Genomic DNA, 19981 nt, shown 5'->3' with positions numbered 1-19981 from the left:
TTATGCTGGGTAACAGCTACACGGGGTGGAGTTCTACCAGAAACTCTCTTTTATTAAAGAGAGGTTCTCACTCAAGGTTTAATCATCAAATATTACAAGTGAGAGATCCCTCTAAAGGAGGCCTTACTTGATGAATAAATTCAACATTTTGGCCCATTCCATAACCTACAGCTGCATTCTGGTAACAGAGACAATAATAATTTGTTTAACAGATCTTCAAGAGGTTACAAGTTCCACTTGAAAATCTTCACTCAGATGCCTAATTACATGCAATCCCAATCAAAACTGGAAATAAAGAAAAAAATCAGAAGCCTAAAACCGCCAAATTCCAGTTGAAAATATTCATTCAGATGCCTAATTACACGCAATCCCAATCAAAACTGGAAATAAAGAAAAAGGAAAACCGAAAGCCGGAAACCAACAGAATTCACGAATACTCAAGCAAGGAGATTCGCTTAAAAAAGGTCTCCATATGTTTCAACTGTTTTCATTTTCTTAGGATTGTACAAGGTCATACCATGGGAATCATGTAGCGTGCTTTCCAGATCAGTCAGTATGCAAACTGCCAACCTATAAGCCAAAATATGCAACTTGTGGTTCCAACGTTCCAGTCTACATCGAGGAATGCAATGAACAAAAGGAACCGAGAAATCCACTATGGTTCTTACTGATTCTGGGTATTTAGCTCTGTAGCTCATGCTGCAGGGGACACCGGCAATGGTTGCAAGGCTTTTAGAGGATTCATGATAACACCATCGATCAGTCCATACTCTTTAGCTTCTTTTGCACTCATGAAAAAGTCGCGATCAGTGTCCTGGTTGATCTTCTCAAGGCTTTGACCCGTATGGTAAGAAAGATAGCCGTTCAGATTAGCCTTGTGATGCAGCATCTCATTTGCCTATAGGGATGACAAAGTTAGACCATGCAAACACTGCCAAGGATTTAACTAAACAGTAGTAACTCTGGAAGGCATCCCTAGAAAATCATACATCCAACTAGAACAATATTTTCGAGAAAGGATGATTTTTAAATGCTTCCATCTACTTAAAAGATCACCGTAGCCTGTGTGCGTCTGTGTGTGTATATGCAGTGCCTTTGTAGAGATGAAAAGAGAGGAACCTGGATATCTATGTCAGTCTGCCCACCCTGAGCCCCACCAAGGGGTTGATGAATCATTATCCTGGAGTTTGGCAAGCTGTACCGTTTCCCTTCATTAATTTAAGAAGAAACTTTTCAGAAAGTCACAGCAGCTCTACAGTTTGAATTTCAAAAAGAGAGCTGGCCTAGTTGATGCAATAATGAACGCTAAACAACGACAATTAAATACCTTTGGTGCCCGAGCTAAGGATGAAGGCTCCCATGCTGATCACAAAGAAAGAAGAAATTAAACCAGCAAATCACAATAACTTCCTTCCAAATTAAAGGTAAAAGATCACAGCTTACATCAAACACTTCTATGAATTAAAAGTTTCATCAAATAGCACCATATATTCCATCTAGACGGACCTATTGTTATTTTAATAAACAGTGATATGCATAAACACAAAAATAAAGAAAACGAAAAAGGATAAAAGAAAAGACAAGAAAAGCAAAAGAGCAACTCACCTAGCTGCCAGTCCCACACAAACAGTCGAAACATCAGGCCTTATATGTCTCATGGTATCAAATATGGCCATGCCTAACATGGAGGAAGTTACGGAATCTAATATGAGCCATACATAGTATATGATATAAAAAGGAAAAATCTCATTTAGAACTGTGACATTACCAGCAGTAACCGATCCTCCAGGAGAGTTCACATACATGACAATATCCTGAGTGCATAATTAAGAAATTCATCATTGGGACACAATTCAAATAAGAGATCACAGCACCTGTGTTTATCTCTATAGCAGTTTGACAGGCATCAAACTAAAGAAAATCAAAATGAAGGCAAATAAAAACCATAGACTTGGCATAGCATTAGAATCACATCAAGCCTGATGAATGAAGAAAACATGCAGACAGCCAAAGCGCTAGGCACCAATCTTGAAATTCTTGATCGAGAGAATAAATAAAAATCTTCAAAAAGAATCAAAGAATTCAAGTCAACAGGGGAAGGTGGGTAAACAGCAGAAGAAAAAAAAAGTCTTAGAAGCCATATCCTCTGTTGGTCAATCAATTAATAGCATGGTTTTTTTATATGATCGTCCTGTTTCTTGATTCTGAATACCACAACTTGGGAGCAGACTGTCCAGAATATGCCCCTACCAAATGGGAAAATGCTCCCATAATGCTAGACATAAGCATGTGTTTGTTCATGAAACTGTCTGTGTTGATTAGCAAAGTTAAAATTGAGTTCAGTATGCTTTCTCGTTAAAAAATTTGAAGTATGCATTAGAAAAGCTAAAGGCTAGTTCAGTATGCTTTCCTATTGGACCTTCAACTTACAAACAAATATGAAATTATATGCACACAGCTAATATGTGTTTGTATATATGGAATTGTGGCTCATCAGATTTGAACTAGTTGTCTGGCTACTCATGATCTAAGATGTCATGTCATGTTCAGTAGCTCAGTGACAAAATGTAAAAAATAATTGTTGTATTGCATGCAGTATTTTCTACTTGATGTACCACCTGCTAGATAAAAGCCTCAGTTAGGTATACACACAAATAATGTATATTGAAATATCCCCACATAATTCATGTATTTATTACAAAAGCATTTAAATAAAAGCATACAAGTAGGCTATTGGCCAAAGGTCCTCCCTTGAACCATGGGTCGGATACACAAAGTCTCGTTATTATAGTATCAAATAAAGAACCACAAAGGAGGCAAGAACAACTCCAGTCCACAAGGTTTGCGAAAAAATGCTCGAGTCGAGAACCCCATGTTTACAGCCCAACAGATATAAGAAGCTAGGCATAGAAGTTTGAAAAATAACCTGCATTACCGGCTTCTCAAGTTCAATCCCAATGTTCAAGAAATGGCACAAGACTAATATCTACAAGGTTCACCCTAGGTCATATGCTAAAATGGTTCTGGTTCTTTCACCCCACTTGGATAGCCGTATGGAAATAAAAAGTGCACAAGCATGGCCGCACAAGATGCCATACTGTCCTTTACAAGTAGATCAAGTAGAAACTTAAAGAATTCATATGAGAGAAAACCATGCCTCTCAAACGTAACCCAGAACGACAGAAAACAAGCAGTGATATTGATACAAGCTATTGCTTGACCACTTGCCTCCCTTAAGCAACAGAAACGCCAAGGCCCAAAATCTCAAAATTTGCAAAATAAGGAAATGGGCAATAAATTCACAACACATTGATCAAACCAGTGTTGTTAAAAACGCACCTCAAGGCGCAAAAAGCGTGCCTCGCCTCGAGGCGAGGCCATTTTCGCCTTGAGGCGAGGCCATTTTCGCCTTGAGGCGCACTTAAAAAGCGCAACAGCCTCAAGGCGTATGCCTCATGCGCCTTGAGACGTACGCCTTGAGGCGCGCGCATTAAGAAATCGGATGGCTTGGACCCGAGTTCAACCCGGATCCGGGCCCGTATTCTCGAAAGATCAAGAACCTGTCTTTTAAAAAGACAGGTGCTTCGGGGCGAGGGAAAGCCCTTGCCCCTTCTCTCTCCACTCCGTCCCCTCTCGTCCCCCACCACTGCTCGCCGCCGGCCACCACTCGCCATCGGCCAGCGACTCACCGCCACCGCCGTCCATTCCGGCGACCTCTGCGTTTTCCGGTGATAAGTAAACTTCTTTGCTTCTTCTTCTCTGTGATGGGTCGACGAAGATCTGTGTGTTTTTCCCCAGCTTCTTTTGTCATTTGTTCTTTGTGAAACCGTGTAACCTACGTTTATGGGGAACCCGACTCCACTCATCCCTATATCATCCTCTGTGGTCATAACTCCCCCTGGGATCTCATTGGTACTAAGTTATTTTGATCAATTTGGCCCTATCGATGGGTTCAGCACGGTTGATTTAATAGAAATCAATCTTTTGATAGTGTTCTTTAACAAAAAAAAAACATGATTTTCAATTTATTTTGACAGTGTTCTTTAACAAAAAAATCATGTTTTTATTAATGGTTATTGATTTTTGAATCAGCAAAAAGTCTTGCATATAAGTCGGATTCTGTCTATTCAAATGCCGATCTTCACTAAATGGATGATGTAGATCACATACACAAGGTCCAATTTGATGAAAACAACTTGCATCAGTGAGGTCCTAATGACAGGAATGACGATATGGATGACTGGAACCTAAATGTGGTTATGGGTGCCATGCAAAACACTATGCTTGCTTCACTAAATGGAGGAAAAGAGGGATTGAAAGTGTGTTGTTATAGCCTGGCCACGAGCAGGCTGATGCCATGAAGGCCCTCAGAATGATGAAACCACGAGCAGGCCAATGCCATCGGCTTTTTGGATGTTAAGGAAAAAAAAATTTGTGTATGTTTTTGTCTGTGAATTAGTATAAGTCTGAATTCTCTCTTCATGATATGAATTTTCAGTTTGTAGCTAAAAATTTAGAAGTTTGTTTCTTTGATTATTGTATGACAAGCAATATACTTCTGCCATACTTCTTGTTATGAATTGGATGTCTCTGAACTTCCAGGTGACAGATAATATTAGGGCCTTAGGGGATTTGAAAGTGTGTTGTTATAGCCTGGCCACGAGCAGGCTGATGCCATGAAGGCCCTCAGAATGATGAAACCACGAGCAGGCCGATGCCATCGGCTTTTTGGATGTTAAAGAAAAAAAAATTGTGTATGTTTTTGTCTGTGAATTAGTATAAGTCTGAATTCTCTCTTCATGATATGAATTTTCAGTTTGTAGCTAAAAATTTAGAAGTTTGTTTATTTGATTATTGTATGACAAGCAATATACTTCTGCCATACTTCTTGTTATGAATTGGATGTCTCTGAACTTCCAGGTGACAGATAATATTAGGGCCTTAGGGGATTTGAAGTTAAGTCGATTTTTCATCTGCTTAGCTTTTTGCTTTGTTTTACTGTTCCCATCTTCTTCTTTTTTCTTTTTTTCTTGAGAGATTATTTTACTCTTCCCATCACTCTTTGGTTCTCTACTATGAAAGGTTATCATGTCAACTATTTAGACCACTAGACGCACTCGGCCTAATTTAAATTAAAAAGTAGGTTCATTATATGAATATTTTATTGTTGGCTTCTGTTCCTGTTGTCTTATTAATGACATTTTTGCCATGCTGTCACTCGTGTTTTTCTTGTCACCTTTTAGCCTTGTTTGTATTTATGTATTAGTTTAGTAACTACGGATTCAAAATATTTTGGATGTTATTCCTTGCCTCTTCAAATATAGAAATACTCTAGTCTCTGGACATGCACAAGTAGCCATCTTTTCGCTTTCTTTCAACTAAAAGAACTAAAGAGATCACAATCATGGGTTTGGTTTACAAAACCTGCAACGGACCAAACCTGGTTAAGATGGACAAAATACTTAAAGAACCTTTCAACTCACATTATATTTTGATAGATTTGCAACTTCCTGACTACTATGCCTTCAGTTAGCATGTTATATATTAGTCTGTTACATTACAGAAGAGTTATGTATGCCGTCATTGTTTTGTTGCTATTACTTTGGCACACATGAGCCACGTAGCTCCTGTTGCTCAATTATGTTTTCTTCTAGGATTCATATATAGCTTATACACCAAGATTGTCTATTTTGCATTTGTTTTCATGTAATGTGGTTAGCAGAATGCATGATGTTAATATATATTTTGTGTTATGTATTTTTGCAGTTGAACAATGGCAAAAGATGTAGGATGGGATCATGGAGTTAAAGTTCCAAATCCTACTAAAGATCCCAAACTCGTAGGACATGTAATTTGCAATTACAGACTACAAGAGGCATTTATAGGCTAAAACATCACTTAGCTGGCACAAAGCATGGTGTAAGCATGTGCGAAGCGGTTCCACCTGACGTGAAAAGATTTTTTCAGAATCATCTAAAGGATCAGAGGCTAAAGAAAGAAGAGTTAGAACAAACCAAGTTGGATATCGGGAGAAGTGTTTATTTTGGATCATCAACCGACGATAATGTGAATAAAGAAGCTAGTGGATCAGGTAGTGATGCAAAAACAAGTGCAGCTGGTCCTATGTACCTTTTTGTGAACAAAGAAGCACGACAAACCACAATAAACACTGCTTTCAAAAGGGATGAAAGAAAAAATGTATGTCGTGCCATTGGTAAAATTTTTTATGCAAATGCCTTATCATTTAATCTTTGCAACAGTCCATATTTTGGTGCAATGGTAGAAGCTATTGCAAATTATGGGCGAGGGTTCAAACCACCTTCTTAGCATGAGATCAGAACGTGGATTTTGAAGAACGAGGTAGATTATACTCATGAAATTTTGAAAGAGTTCAAAAAAGAGTGGTCAAAGGTTGGTTGCAGTATTATGGCAGATGGTTGAACATATGGGAAAGGAAGAAACTTAATTAATTTTCTTGTGAACAGCTCATCTGGGACAATATTTTTGAAGTTCGTTGACATCAGCGACATGAAAAAAACTGGTGCAAATTTGTGTCAGTTGTTTGAAGAAGTTGTTAAAGAAGTTGATGAAAGTAATGTGGTGCAATTCATTACAGATAATGCACCAAATTATGTGGCAGCTGGAAATATGTTAACAGCAGAAAAAACATGTTTTTGGACACCATGTGCAGCCCACTGCTTGGATCTTATGTTAGAAGATATTGGAAAGATATCAATTTTTAAAGATACAGTGGAAAAGGCAAAAAAAAATACAAGATACATTTATAGTCATGCATGAGTATTAAATTTAATGAGAAAATTCACAAAGAAGAAAGAACTTCTGCGTCCAGCCGTCACTCGTTTTGCCACAACATATCTTACACTTCATAGTATTGGATGTTATAAGAAAGAGTTAAAGTCGATGTTCTTATCTTCAAATTTTAGAACATCTAATTACTATAAGAAATCTGATGCTAAGAACATTTCTTGTATTGTTCTTAATGATCATAAGTTTTGGGCTGCCATATCATATGCAATTAAAGCTACACTACCTCTCGTCAAAGTGTTGAGACTCGTTGATGCAAACGAACCTGCTATGGGATTTTTGTATGAGGCAATGGATAGAGCGAAGGAGAAAATTGCTTCAAACCTTGACAATGTCCAAAGAAAATATAAACCTATATGGGATATCATTGATAGACGATGAGACTTGCAACTTCATAAGCCTTTGCATGCAGCTGCCTATTATTTAAATCCACATTTTCATTATGCTGACAACTTCAACCCTGATGGAGAAGTTATGGGTAGCTTTTATGATTGTGTTGAAAAAATAGTTTCTGATGCAAATATTCGGTTGAAAATTACAACACAAATCAATGCATTTAAAAAGGCAAAGGGCTTGTTTGGCAGAGAGGCAGCTGTTACAACAAGAAAATTAAAAAGTCCTGGTAAGTTTGCAATTATGTTGTTATTTGTCAATATTTTTTTATGTTTTTGTTAATTATGACATTCTTAATGTTTTTATCAATTTTTTATTATTTTATTTGAATGCAGCTGATTGGTGGAGTTCATTTGGGCACGAAAATCCTGAGTTGATGAATTTTGCAATTCGAATTTTAAGTTTGACATGCAGTGCATCGGGCTGTGAGAGGAATTGTAGTACTTTCTCATTGGTTTATGACTTTGTATTTTATTTTTGAAATACATTTTTATATGTTTAATTATCTTATATTTGATTATCAATGATTTGAAATTATAGGTGCATACAAAACGAAGGAATAGACTTGAACAAGAGAAGATGAATGCATTGGTTTTTGTAATGTACAATATGAAATTAAGAGAGAGAAATATGAAGAGGAGGGCTACCAAAGACCCTATATGTCTAGATCATATAGACTCAGACGATGAGTGGATTGTGGAGAAGGAAGATCCAGTGTTGACAAGTGATCCCAATTGGTTGGAGGATTCATGGTTGGATCCGAACTTCGACATAAATGCCATTGAGCATGTGTCTATTGAAAAAGTCACTTCACCTCATGTTTCACAAAGTAGTTCTAGGCAAGACATGTCTTCAAGAGATCGATGTAAAGTTATATTCCTTTTACCTAGCTATGAATATAAATGTATTTTTTTAATTACATAACATAAATATTTAATACATGTTTTTTTATTGAAGAAAAAAGAAAAGCAAAAGAAGTAATTGAGGACGTGGATGAAGAAAGTGTAGATGATGAAGAGTCAGAGAATGAAGATGAAGAAGAACCTATTTATATGGATTCTTCAGATGATGATATTGAAGACTTAAATATTGATGATGACGAGACACAACAAGAGCCTAGGCCCTAATTCATATCATAGAGCTATTGGCCATTTATATGTTTTTTGGGACTTTCAGTTGTAATTGTGAATGTTAACACTCTCATTTTGAAGAATTCTGGACAAATACATTAACATTTGGTTGTTAATGTTAACATGCATTTTTTAATTATGACATGATGTTGTTAGTGCTAATATGCATTTTGTTGTTAATGTTAGTTTTTTATTGAATGAATGCTCATATTTATGCAATTAGATACTTATATAGATCAAGTTGTTGCATTAATGTTACTTTTACATGTTAATCTCATATTTTTTTCGTATTTATTTGAGATTTTTTATTTTGTGTTGGTTGGCGCTTCATCAATAAAGCAGTTCTTATTTATTTATAATTTTAGATAATTTTTATAATTTTTTTTAAGTTTAAATTTTTTTTTTGAGGCTTACGCTTTGCGCCTCGAGGCTTACGCCTCGCCTCAGATTTTGGTGGAGCGCCTCGCTACGCCTCAACGCTTTTAACAACACTGGATCAAACAATTCAACTTGAAAATTTAATTCTAAGACACATAACAAATCTTCCTACTCAGACTACATACACCACAAAACTCAGAAAGATGAAAGCTGCAAGGGGAGGATAGAGATCCAAAATATCATCCCATACAAAAGGGAACCCTAGGCTAGTATGAAGTTTTGACCTCAATTAACCCCTTCTTTTTCTTCCAAATCTTTCAGCTAATTTATTTTAATTTGATTTAACTATCTATAGCTCTGTGAACAATCAACTAAAGATTCAATGTTCACTCATTGTTTGGCTGTAAACCTCAGTGTTTCTATTTGTTATGAAGTATACATTACCATCCGACATGGATAGTCAAAGACTGATAAGGAAATTATTATTTTAAAAAAAAGTCAAAAACCTCTTCAAAGCATTAAGGGGACTAAAAGAGAAATTTTTAAAAAATGTGCTTTTAACTAAGAGAACAACCATAAAACTGTCATCATACAAGTGTGAACTAAATTCGTTTAGTAGAATAAACCTTGTTAGGATCAACTGCATCAAGGTATAGAAGTTGAGCAACAATAACATTTGCCATATCGTCATCTACAGCTCCACCACATCGTATGATCCTCTGAAGAAAAAGTATGAAAGCCTCATCAAGACACCACTTATGCCTCATAAGCCAAACAAATTCATCAAACATGAACTGTAAAAAAAAAGAAAACAAAATCATTTTGATAATCCTTTTCCAATGAAAACTTACATGCTGAAAAAGTTGACTGATAACACTTTGGAAACGTTCTTGCACCATGGGAGGAGGTCCTTGACCACCCTGTGCAGTAGGGAAGTATGGGGATGAAGGAATTTGCAAGTCATCCCTGAAACCAAATTTACATTGTAATGATTTTTTTTTCATATTAATATCGTAAGATTTCAATCAAGCAATAGGAAGGACACCACCTTATAGACCAGATCGCTTTCCTAGAGCTAGGCTCAGGAGTCCAGTATCCACCAGAATATATAGCTTTCGGAATATGTGAACTTTTTCTTGCATAAGATATGGATTGGCATGTTCTAGAAAAGAAAAGAAGGGTGGATCATTAGCAAAGATCATCTTCAGGCTCAGTAGGATTAATAATAATAATAATAATAATAAGAGATGTAAGAAGTACATTATTCACTAAACATACAAGGTAACATTAAACTCAAGGAATTGTTAAAAAAAACCCAGCAAACCTGCTTCAGGTTGAACAAGGATGAATTGGGAGCTAGCCCTTTCTCTTGTGTGGAAAGAGAATAGAGAGCAGAGTTAAACCAGAGGTTTATCCAAACAAATGACACCCGCATGATATGAACATGCTTCCGTAGGCAACTCTGGAATCTAGAAATCCTGTTATCCAGATGCAGCCTAGAATTAAAATTTCTTGAGCAACTGAACCGATTTTTTCCTTTTACAAGCGAACCTAATGCAATATAGAACCGTCTTTTTCTTAAGACGGAATGCAATGGCGGAAACATTCCAATATCAACTGTCTCCCGAGCATTCACATGTTACAAGGGATTCAATGAAACGTATTTCTCAATATAGAAGACAAAAATGGGCTACCGACGGATAATGGAACTAACCATCTATCCATCTAACAATTTGCACCAACTCCGCATCATCACATACTCCATCCTGATACTAGAAGATGATGGAGTAGGCTTCAGGCTCATACCTTAACAGCTTGTTTGGATGTACCCAACTATCTAGATAAATGGGGATAAACCGGGAGGAATGCAAGTTCCTACACCATCTCAATTGTTCACATAATTGGTCACATCTAAATGCAATTGTAACGGAAAAAAGATACAGGAAAAACACAGCAAGAGCATAATGAAGATCACCGCATTAATCAAATTAAAAGCAAAAACCAAGAAACTATCATGGAAAATACACATCAATCATGGCAATTAGAACAAAAAAATGTTAACCTCGATACAATCAAAGAGTCAAAGACTAATTCAACAAGCACCAATGAATCGTATCAAGAAAACGAAGGGACATAGAAAGCTCCGAGGAGTCGATAACAGAACCCGAGTAGACGGCCCAATTCATCACAACCAACATCCGACAACAAGCTAATATCATAAAGGACGAGCAAGACCCAAAACCCTAAAACCTAAAACCCAAAGCCCTATTGCCAACAGAACTTACAAAGGAGTGGAGGAGGGGAAGAGTTAGGATACCTAGAGGAAGAAGGGAAGGACGAGAGCGGTATCGACGGAGAGACGTTGGACTTGAAGGAGATCCCCGTCGCAGCAAAGCAAGAGTGAGTCATCTCTCTCTCTCTCTCTCTCTCTCTCTCTTATCCACCCAATGGCTCTCCACAGAGGGAGGAAGAATGAACCAGCAAGCAAGCAAGCAAGAGCAACCAGTCAAGAATAGGAGAGATTGACGCTAGGCCTGTAAACGGGTCGGACATCACCCGTAGGGAGCTGGAAAATGCAGCTCAGACCCGATTAAACTTGGATCAAGCCGGGTCCGATTAAGTAATCGGTACAGAAATGGGCCAGGCTCATGTGTAAAACACATAGGACCCGATAGGTCCGGCCTGTTAACTAGGTCTCTCAAAGAGCTCGGCCTAGGGATGTAAACAAGTTTGGATTTGGATCGGATTTAGCCATTACTAAGTCCGACCTAATCAGATTTGACATAATCATATTCGGATTAGGATTTGGAATCGGATAGGACCAGACAAAGCTGAATCCAGATCCAACTAGCTTAAAATCTGATATTTATTCATAAGCGGATTCGGACTCAGATGCAAAACTAAATACCAAATCCGAATCTGATTATTAATTGGATCCAAATTTTGCTACCGAATCCAACTAATCGGGTTCGGGTTGGATGCTGGATTATATCCGACTCACTGCCATCCCTAGCTCGGCCTTAGCTGGTTCCTGTTGGGCCCTTATCGCCCCTAATCGAGCCAGCCCAATGCCCACCCCTAATCATCCGGACTCATTTGGTCCGGATCTAAATCCAAATTTGAGGTGCCTGACAAACTACAACAGGACCCAGCAGCTAAATAATTGGATATTTAGCTTAAAATCTGATATCTATTCATAATCGGATTTGGACTCGGATGCAAAACCCCATACCGAATCTGGATCTGATTACTAATTGGATCCAAATTTTGATACCAAATCCAACTAATTGGGTTCGGGTTCAGGTTCAGGTCCTACTCATTGACATCCCTAACTAGCTCGGCCTTAGCTGGTGCCTGCTGGGCCCTAATCGAGCCAGCCCAATGCCCACCCCTAATTATCCGGACTCATTTGGTCCAGATCTAAGTCCGAATTTGAGGTGCCTGACCAAGTCCAACAGGAGCCAGCAGCTAAATAAGGGCCATGCCTAGTGCACGCTCGTGTTCCACGGCCATCTGCCTTTTGAAAAAAAAGTGATCGCACCAACATTCGAACCCCTGATCTCTCACTCACAAGTACTAGGGGTGTCAATGGATCAGGCATGACCCATTCCCAACCTGTACCGGATCCTATAGCCTATAGGGTCAGGGTTTAGTTTCAAAGAAGGTGGTCCCATTAACTATCCAGGCCGGACCCATGAGGTCCGATTATTAAATGGGTTGAGTATGGTTTATGAAATTTTTATTTCAAAACCGGATCCAACCCAAATTCTGATTAAGATCAGCAATTTTTCAATGTAAAAAACTTAAAAAAATATTATTTTACCGGGTATAGACAGGGTCTGGTTTATGTAATTCTTATCAGATTCAGGTATGATTTTTCTTATGACGAATTCATTCAAACCCGAATCCGGATCCCATACCCAAATCATTTAGTCGGATCTGAGTTTAGACCCATCCATTTTTATGAGGGTCCCACCCATTGACACCCTTACTCAGAACTAGGGGTGTGAACGGGTTGGGTTTACCCGGACCAAACCCTATAGGGTCAGGGTATGGTGACAAATAAGAAAACCCGATTAAGATCCGGATCTGGACCTGAAGGTCCTATTAATACATGGACCTGCGTATAGTTTGTGAAATTTTATACCAGACCTGGGCCCATCCCAAGTTTCGATTAAGATCCACAAATTTTCAATGTAAAAATGATTAAAAATATTACTTTATCGGGTATGGTCCGGGTCTGATTCATATAGTCCTTATCGGGTCCGAGTATGGTTTCTCTTATAGTAGACCCGAATAGACTCAGGTCGAGATCTGATACCATACCCAAAAATCTGGTTTCACTTGGATCGGAACCAAACCGGACCCGTTGACACCCCTACTCACAACCTAGGTATGATGGAATCAGATTTGAGTTGAGAGCAGTTACCTCATATTGTATGTCGCACTGCACTCATAGTAACAAATCTTTCTAGAAATTACCTGAAAGTTAACAACGGTAATTTCTTGAGAGTTTTTCATCAAAGACATAAATATCACATTTTAAACACATATTTATGTTTTTATCGGCTATTTATCACGAACATGTAGTTTTTAATTTTCATTTTTTATTTATATTTCATTATATTTTTTTATATTTTTAATTGGGTTTTTGTTGTTGAGATTTTGCTGAATAAAAAATGCGAGATTTAAAATAAAAAAAATCAAATTCTCGTGAGTTTTGGCTGCCGATATTTTGCCATTTTTAACTTTTGTCGGCTACACTCAATCACCATTGCACATCTCACTTGATGGAAGTGTGCATGGGGACCACTCTCACATATCTCATGGTTCCCAAGTGAGATACGCGGTGGGGATTGAATATAGTAGACAATCAGTTATATACCATATGACCATAATTACTCTCAAGTTGGATCAGGGTAGGCCCAAAAACCTCGACTCAATGACACCTGTCCGGCCTAGATGATTCTCATCCCTACAAGCTTAAAGTTGGATCCGGTCCAGTTTGTTGGATCTTCCTTTTTTGGATTGCTGACCGGGTCTCTGTTATCCTCAAACCCTTATCCGGAATATTTGGGATCCAGGTTCAACCTGCAGCATGGTTCTAGGTCCAGCCCGTCCATAGCCATAACTGATAGAGATTATTAGGGATGTAAGCTGATCAAATTCGGTTCAGATTAGGCATTTACTGAATCCGACATAATTTGATCTTGCCTATCAACTTGAAATCGAGTCAGATTCAAGAGTGGAAAAAAAAAACTATTATCCATTGTGGAATTGGAGTAAGATGACAAATGGGTTTTGAGTCAGATTCAAATACAAATGTAAAATTCCAAAACCTATAAAGCAAATAAGCTTGGATTCAACTGAATACCCAACCCAAACCAAAGCCTTAATTAAACATTCTAGTTGTTGGAAGATGAAAGGAGGATGGCAATTGGAACTAGATCTCATGCGATAGAGTTGAATATGGATCTGAATTTTAAACGATAATACTGGCGCAATAAAAAAAAGTTGAAAACAAAGGTCTTAAATAGCTGTTCATTGGATATATATATATATATATATATATATATATATATATATATATATATATATATATATATATATATATATATATAGAGAGAGAGAGAGAGAGAGAGAGAGAGAGATGTTTACCAAGCTTGTATGAATTGACATTTTAATAGTTTTTTTGCAAATCTAACCCTGCAGGTAAATTCATTGTGGTCCATTTACTATATATATATATATATAGAGAGAGAGAGAGAGAGACGAACTATAACCATCAACATTATGAAACAGGTTCAACCAACATTGAACCTACCAGATAACCCACCAGGCCCAAGACATGCCAATGGGCCCCAAAACAAAGAAAAAAGAAGAAAAAGAAATGAAAAAAAGATAACAGAAAAACACGAAACAACTCCAGATTGTCGGCGAGCATCACCCTGGATCATGAATGGTCCTTGTGGGCAGATTGTGTTGAAGATCATGGAATATGCCTAAAGATAGTGTTGTTGTGAGTCATCCATACAACCCACCATGACGAGAGAAGCCAGGTACGCCAAATAATCCGCCAATAGTTGCAATGACGAACTTGCCTAGGACCCCACAGCAAATCGCTGGCGAATGATTCCTGGCGCACGCTGACCCCCGGCTTATTCCAAGTCACCTTGAAAATGTTTTGAAAGACAGAGCACTCCCAAAAAAGGTGAAACGCAGATGAGAGAGAGAGATGTTTACCAAGCTTGTATGAATTGATATTTTAATAGTTTTTTTTGCAAATCTAACCCTGCAGATAAATTCATCGTGGTCCATTTACTAGGAATCGATTGTTGGATCATCGTAATTGGATAAAAAAATGTAATTTTTTATGCTTAAATATTTATAAAAATTCTAAGCAGTTGATTTTCAACCCTTAAAAAGGTCTTTCTTATACATCATAATGGATGATCCAAGAGTTTATATCTATAAAACGAATCGTCTAGATCAACATCCATAAGGTAAATTTTTCAAAAATAAGTATAAAAAACTTATGAAAATCTTGGTTCATAATAAGTATATGTGGTTGGTAAACATATTTTTCCCTCTTTTTCTCTCTTGATATATAAAAAAGTGCGTAAGTGCATGATCTCTTTAGTTTACCAGCCCAGATACAAAGCTCCAATGCTATCACACCACATAGTAGGAGTTCTTTGTATTTTGACTCATAATTCCTTCTATAAAAATCAAAGTCGTGTAATTTCTGTTGTATCATTAGCAAGAGCTCTGTAATCTGCTTCATCACTTGACCTTGACACTTGACACGGTTGGTTGTTAGCCAGACCCATAGTGACAAATATCGCAAGATTTATGAAAAATTTCATAAATCTTGCTCTAATATAGCGAGAAATTGCCTGAAAGTTTAAAACTACAATTTCTTGCGAGATTTTCAAAATATCGTGAGATTTATAAAAAAACATAAATACTGTGATTTAAACCTGATATTTACGTTTTAAACGGTTATTTATTGTGAAAAAAACCATGTATTTTTATTTTTAAATAATTTTATTAAAATGTTCTTATAAAAAATAATTGTTATATTTTTAAAATTATTTTTTTATTGCCGAGATTTTGCCAAAAAAATGCAAGATTTATGAAATTTTTTCAATTTCTCATGAGTTTTTGAGAAAACAAGAAATTGCCGATAAAAGGTTTGTCACTATATATGGGGGCCCAGACCCAACCTGAAGACACCCCTAATCCAACTACCTGGAGAAGGAGCTTTATTGCTTTTCACTTCATTTAATTACCCCTTAACATATTTATACAGCCTTATGATCCAAATATCGAAATAAATCCAATTAACAAATTCTACAATATATAAAAGGACAGGATAGTGATAAATCTTGCAATGAATTTTGCTTCAAATCCTTACATATCCATGTTTTACATGAATTATTGTACTAGCGTCCGTACCAGAAGTGTGTAAAATATGAGTGTGAGAAATTGGACATAAGTATTAGTGATCAGTGAAAACCGGCAAAATCTAATTTTTCAAAAACTGACGAGAATTTGGAAATTTTTAATAAATCTCTCAATTTTTTTAGCAAAATCTTGGCAATAAAAAAAGTAATAAAAAAAATTTATAATAAAATATTAATAAAAATCATTTAAAACTAAAATACACGGTTTTTCATGATAAATAGCCATTTAAAACATAAAAATATTGTGTTTAAATTGTGGTATTTATGTTTTTTCATAAATCTCACAATATTTTGAAAATCTCGTGATAAATTATCATTTTAAACTTTCAAGCAATTTCTTGTGATATTATCGCAAGATTTTAATAAATCTCGTGATATTTGTCCCTATGGTGAAAACCCCAACTGAACCTTATCTACTAATATCTAACGCAATGTTGTCAGTATCGGTATGGACCCTGTATCGTTTGGCCAACAATTCAGGTGAATCGGCTGATACAGATTCTCAAGTGAATTGTTCTGAATCTGTTAAAAAAATATTTTGTGTCAATCAGAACACGACATGTGTTAAAACTACTGAAATAATATTAAAAATTTCATTTTAAGCATTTTTTTACATTTATTAGAAAATAACCGATTCAATTTAGTATCATATCGATTTTCTGCCGATACAATAAGTACCGATACTGACAACATTGGTCTAACTTCAATTTTTGATATTTTAGGACCTATGTTTTAGGTCATTTGACAGCGACCATAAGTAGGGCAGACTAAGACCAATGCTACCAGGTTTCTGACCCAGAAAAAATGTTGGCATGCACTATATATATGGTCTGCCCATGAATTGGCCTGGCTGGATATAGATGTGGATTCAGACCAACATTATATCCATTCATATCCATCCCATTTCCAGCCCTAATTAGGTCATTTTCAAATTTGATTTACATTTCTAATAAGAACCATTTTTTGGATTGCTGAAATCTGATTTGGGTATAGGTTTTTCTGATGATGTAAAAATTGATGGCCATAAATGTGTTTTTTTAATATTAAAAATCACCTTTTTTTTTATTGATGCATCATGATCCAAAGGTTAGATTCCTAGTAATTTGACCATGTTTAACACTTTTACAGAGTTATATTGGGTCAAAATAACTTGCATCATGAAATCTTAAGTAGATTGCAGATACAATGGATAGGAAAATGACGAGGTGTTCTAAGACCACCTGCATCCTCATGCTAGATACCATAAATTTTCATAATCTTTTAGTTTTTTTTTTGTTAATCATATCATAGGACTCTAATTTATATAATGAAAGCTATTTTCTCTCACACATACACTCACCTGTATATAAAGAAAACTATTTCCATGGGATCCTACGAGAGAGACTAGGGATGGCAGTGGGGCGGGGCGGGGGACAAGGTCTCCACCCCCGCCCCGCCTCAAGATTTTATCCTCCACCCCGCCTCCATCCCCGGCGGGGAATGTATTTTATCCTCCATCCCCGGTTCAAACGGGGATGAGGCGGGGCGGGGCGGGGCGATGATATTGCGGGGAAAAGTGGTCGGGGCGGGGATGAGGCGGGGATCGGGGTGGGGACGGGGCAGGGCGGGGAAAAGTGCACGGCCATCCCCGCCTCCACCCCCAACGGGGATGGATTTTAACCTTCGTCCCCGTCTCCATCCCCGTTTCATACCCTTCATCCCCGGTCCAAACGGGGCGAGGCGGGGCCCCGCTTTCCCCCGGTCCACTGCCATCCCTAAGAGAGACACATTAAGGGTGCGTTTGTGTGTCATGGAAAACTGTGGCTTTTTGCAGAAATGCACCAGCGGGGCTCACCGCAGCAACACAAATATCAGGTTCCTTTTGTGTGAAAAAAGAGAGCACAGAATCAATGCTGGACCTTCCTTTCTGCGAAAACGTTTCCATTGGGGGTATCCGATTCATTTACTGCAGAAGGAGATTCCATGCATATCCTCCTTTGGTGATGTGAAAATGCCCCCTTAAGGGTTCATTTAAATGTCTCACGAAATGACACATTCTGCGGAATAGAAATCAGACCACCCCCACTAGAACTGAATCTTTGGAAAAGGGGTTCCCACGTATAACGGAAAGCAACTCTCATGTTTGTGTTTCATTGTTGGGGCTCACAGAAATGGCACGGGTGTCTATGCATTTTCGAGAAAATCCTTATATGCAAACAAACCCTAAAAAAGCTACTCATGGGAAGATTTTATAAGGATTTGTTGTACCCTCCTCAAGATCTCAGAATCGGAATCCGATTATCTGTTTCCATCAAACTCTAGCTTCCAATCAGAATCAGATTAGGTCAAATCCAGTAATACCTAAATCCAACCCGAGAGTCCAACCCATTGGCATCCCTGCCCTCGGCGCCATACCGCCAAATATCGTGAGATTTATGAAAATCTCACTATAATATCGCGAGAAATTGCCTGAAAGTTTAAAATGGCAATTTCTCGTGAAAATTTTCAAAATATTGCAGGATGTACGACAACAACATAAATAGATCGATTTAAACGCGATATTTACATTTTAAACGGCTATTTATCATAAAGAAAACAGTGTATTTTTATTTTTAAATAATTTTTATTAATATTTTCGTATACAGAATAATTTTTATATTTTTTAATTTATTTTTTTATTCCAAAAAAATGCGAGATTTATGAAATTTTTTCAATTTCTCGCGAGTTTTTGAAAAACTAGATTTTGACGAAAAAAACGTTTGTCACTGTGCTCGGCGCACCATTAGCGTTTATTCTGGAAGTCACCGACTCAGCCGTCCTACTTGATGAGTCACTATTTTGAACTTCCTGATTCCAAAACCCGAACCGACGTTTGGATTGCGAGGTGGGCACTCTCGAGAGTAGACGACAACGCCCTCCCTCGACCAACGTCCATTCTCCGTTCGAGACTCCACCGGGCTCCCGGCGGAAGCGGCTCGTTGTGTTCTTCCTTGAGCTTTTGTTGGCTGGGCATCGCCGATTCGAAGATATTTTCTCGCATACGTGAAGAACTGAAGCAAAAAAATAGCACCACTCTTCGATTTCTCACGGCCCTCTTTGGTTGTTCTGATTACCACAATGTTTTTGTTTCCTTATTAGCACAAGATGGAGATTGCATGAAATGGGTTTCTTTTGTTTGGATTGAATCTCCATCACATGCTCTTCAAATTTTGGCTTGAAATTCATATTTTTACAGTACAGCATGTCTGGGAGCATTTCTTTTTCGTTTTCCTTGAGACACTTGAGACTCTGTTTCTTGCTGCGCATTTGTTTCGAAGAATCTTCCCCGTTTCCTGTTTGTGAACTTTTAGGAGTATGGTTTTCTGCTATGGAAAGAGATTTTTGGAAGATTGATTGCTTGTTATTTTGTTGATTTAAATACAGGAAGGAAGGTATGGCTGCACATAAGATTGCTCATGCAACCTTTAAAGTACCAAGTGTCGTCAAGGAAATCGTTTATGGTATCTCGCTCGGTCTGGTCGCCGGCGGGCTCTGGAAGATGCATCACTGGAAAGAACAGAGGAAAACCAGAATGTTTTATGACATGCTAGAGAAAGGCATCATCAGCGTTGTGGTAGAGGACCAAGAGGGGTAAGTGAGTCGCAATCAGAGCCTTGATGATCTTCTGCAAAACCACTGCTGTTTTTCAGTTGCACTGTTTCTGACAAATGCATGTATATTTTCTTTTAAGGCATCACAAAGTAGTGAACTTTTGAGTTATTCGTCTGTCCTTGCATCCTTTGCATCTACTCGTCCTTTCTCTTGTGTTCA

The 19981-nt window shown here is 37.6% G+C and overlaps 2 protein-coding genes and 1 long non-coding RNA gene across 3 annotated transcripts; 2 read left to right on the top strand and 1 right to left on the bottom strand.

Moving 5' to 3' along the window:
* Positions 1-326: 326 nt before the first annotated feature.
* LOC149844139 (ATP-dependent Clp protease proteolytic subunit 5, chloroplastic-like) lies at positions 327-11234 on the bottom strand. The gene is made up of 9 exons (XM_090000340.1): positions 11044-11234; positions 9775-9888; positions 9578-9692; positions 9353-9445; positions 1769-1814; positions 1606-1678; positions 1328-1362; positions 1120-1208; positions 327-898 (listed from the first exon to the last, which is right to left on the bottom strand). The coding sequence occupies exons 1-9, from the start codon at positions 11133-11135 to the stop codon at positions 695-697; spliced, it is 861 nt and encodes a 286-aa protein (XP_089856466.1). The 5' UTR covers positions 11136-11234; the 3' UTR covers positions 327-694.
* On the top strand, positions 7215-8507 carry LOC149844140 (uncharacterized). Its single transcript, XR_016431183.1, has 2 exons — positions 7215-7672; positions 7759-8507. It is a non-coding gene; the product is annotated as an uncharacterized LOC149844140 (long non-coding RNA).
* An 8370-nt stretch (positions 11235-19604) lies between the features above and the next one.
* Positions 19605-19805, top strand: LOC149844138 (cytochrome c oxidase subunit 5C-like). Its single transcript, XM_090001039.1, has one exon. The coding sequence runs from the start codon at positions 19605-19607 to the stop codon at positions 19803-19805; it is 201 nt and encodes a 66-aa protein (XP_089857165.1).
* The last annotated feature ends 176 nt before the right edge of the window (positions 19806-19981 follow it).

The sequence above is a fragment of the Nuphar pumila genome, chromosome 3 (assembly GCF_984573655.1).
Source record: "Nuphar pumila chromosome 3, dmNupPumi1.hap1.1, whole genome shotgun sequence".
NCBI lineage: Eukaryota > Viridiplantae > Streptophyta > Magnoliopsida > Nymphaeales > Nymphaeaceae > Nuphar > Nuphar pumila.
Note: the sequence above shows the minus strand (reverse complement) of the source record. Positions and strands in the feature narration are given on the sequence as shown.

Excerpts from the sequence above, each read along its gene's own strand:
- LOC149844139 (XM_090000340.1), bottom strand. The coding sequence starts at position 11,135 with ATGACTCACTCTTGCTTTGCTGCGACGGGGATCTCCTTCAAGTCCAAC. Across the intron at positions 9,889-11,043 it reads TCCTTCCCTTCTTCCTCTAG|AACATGCCAATCCATATCTT; the intron begins GTATCCTAACTC and ends TTTCTTTTCTAG. Across the intron at positions 9,693-9,774 it reads AAAGCGATCTGGTCTATAAG|GGATGACTTGCAAATTCCTT; the intron begins GTGGTGTCCTTC and ends ATTTGGTTTCAG.
- LOC149844138 (XM_090001039.1), top strand. The coding sequence starts at position 19,605 with ATGGCTGCACATAAGATTGCTCATGCAACCTTTAAAGTACCAAGTGTC.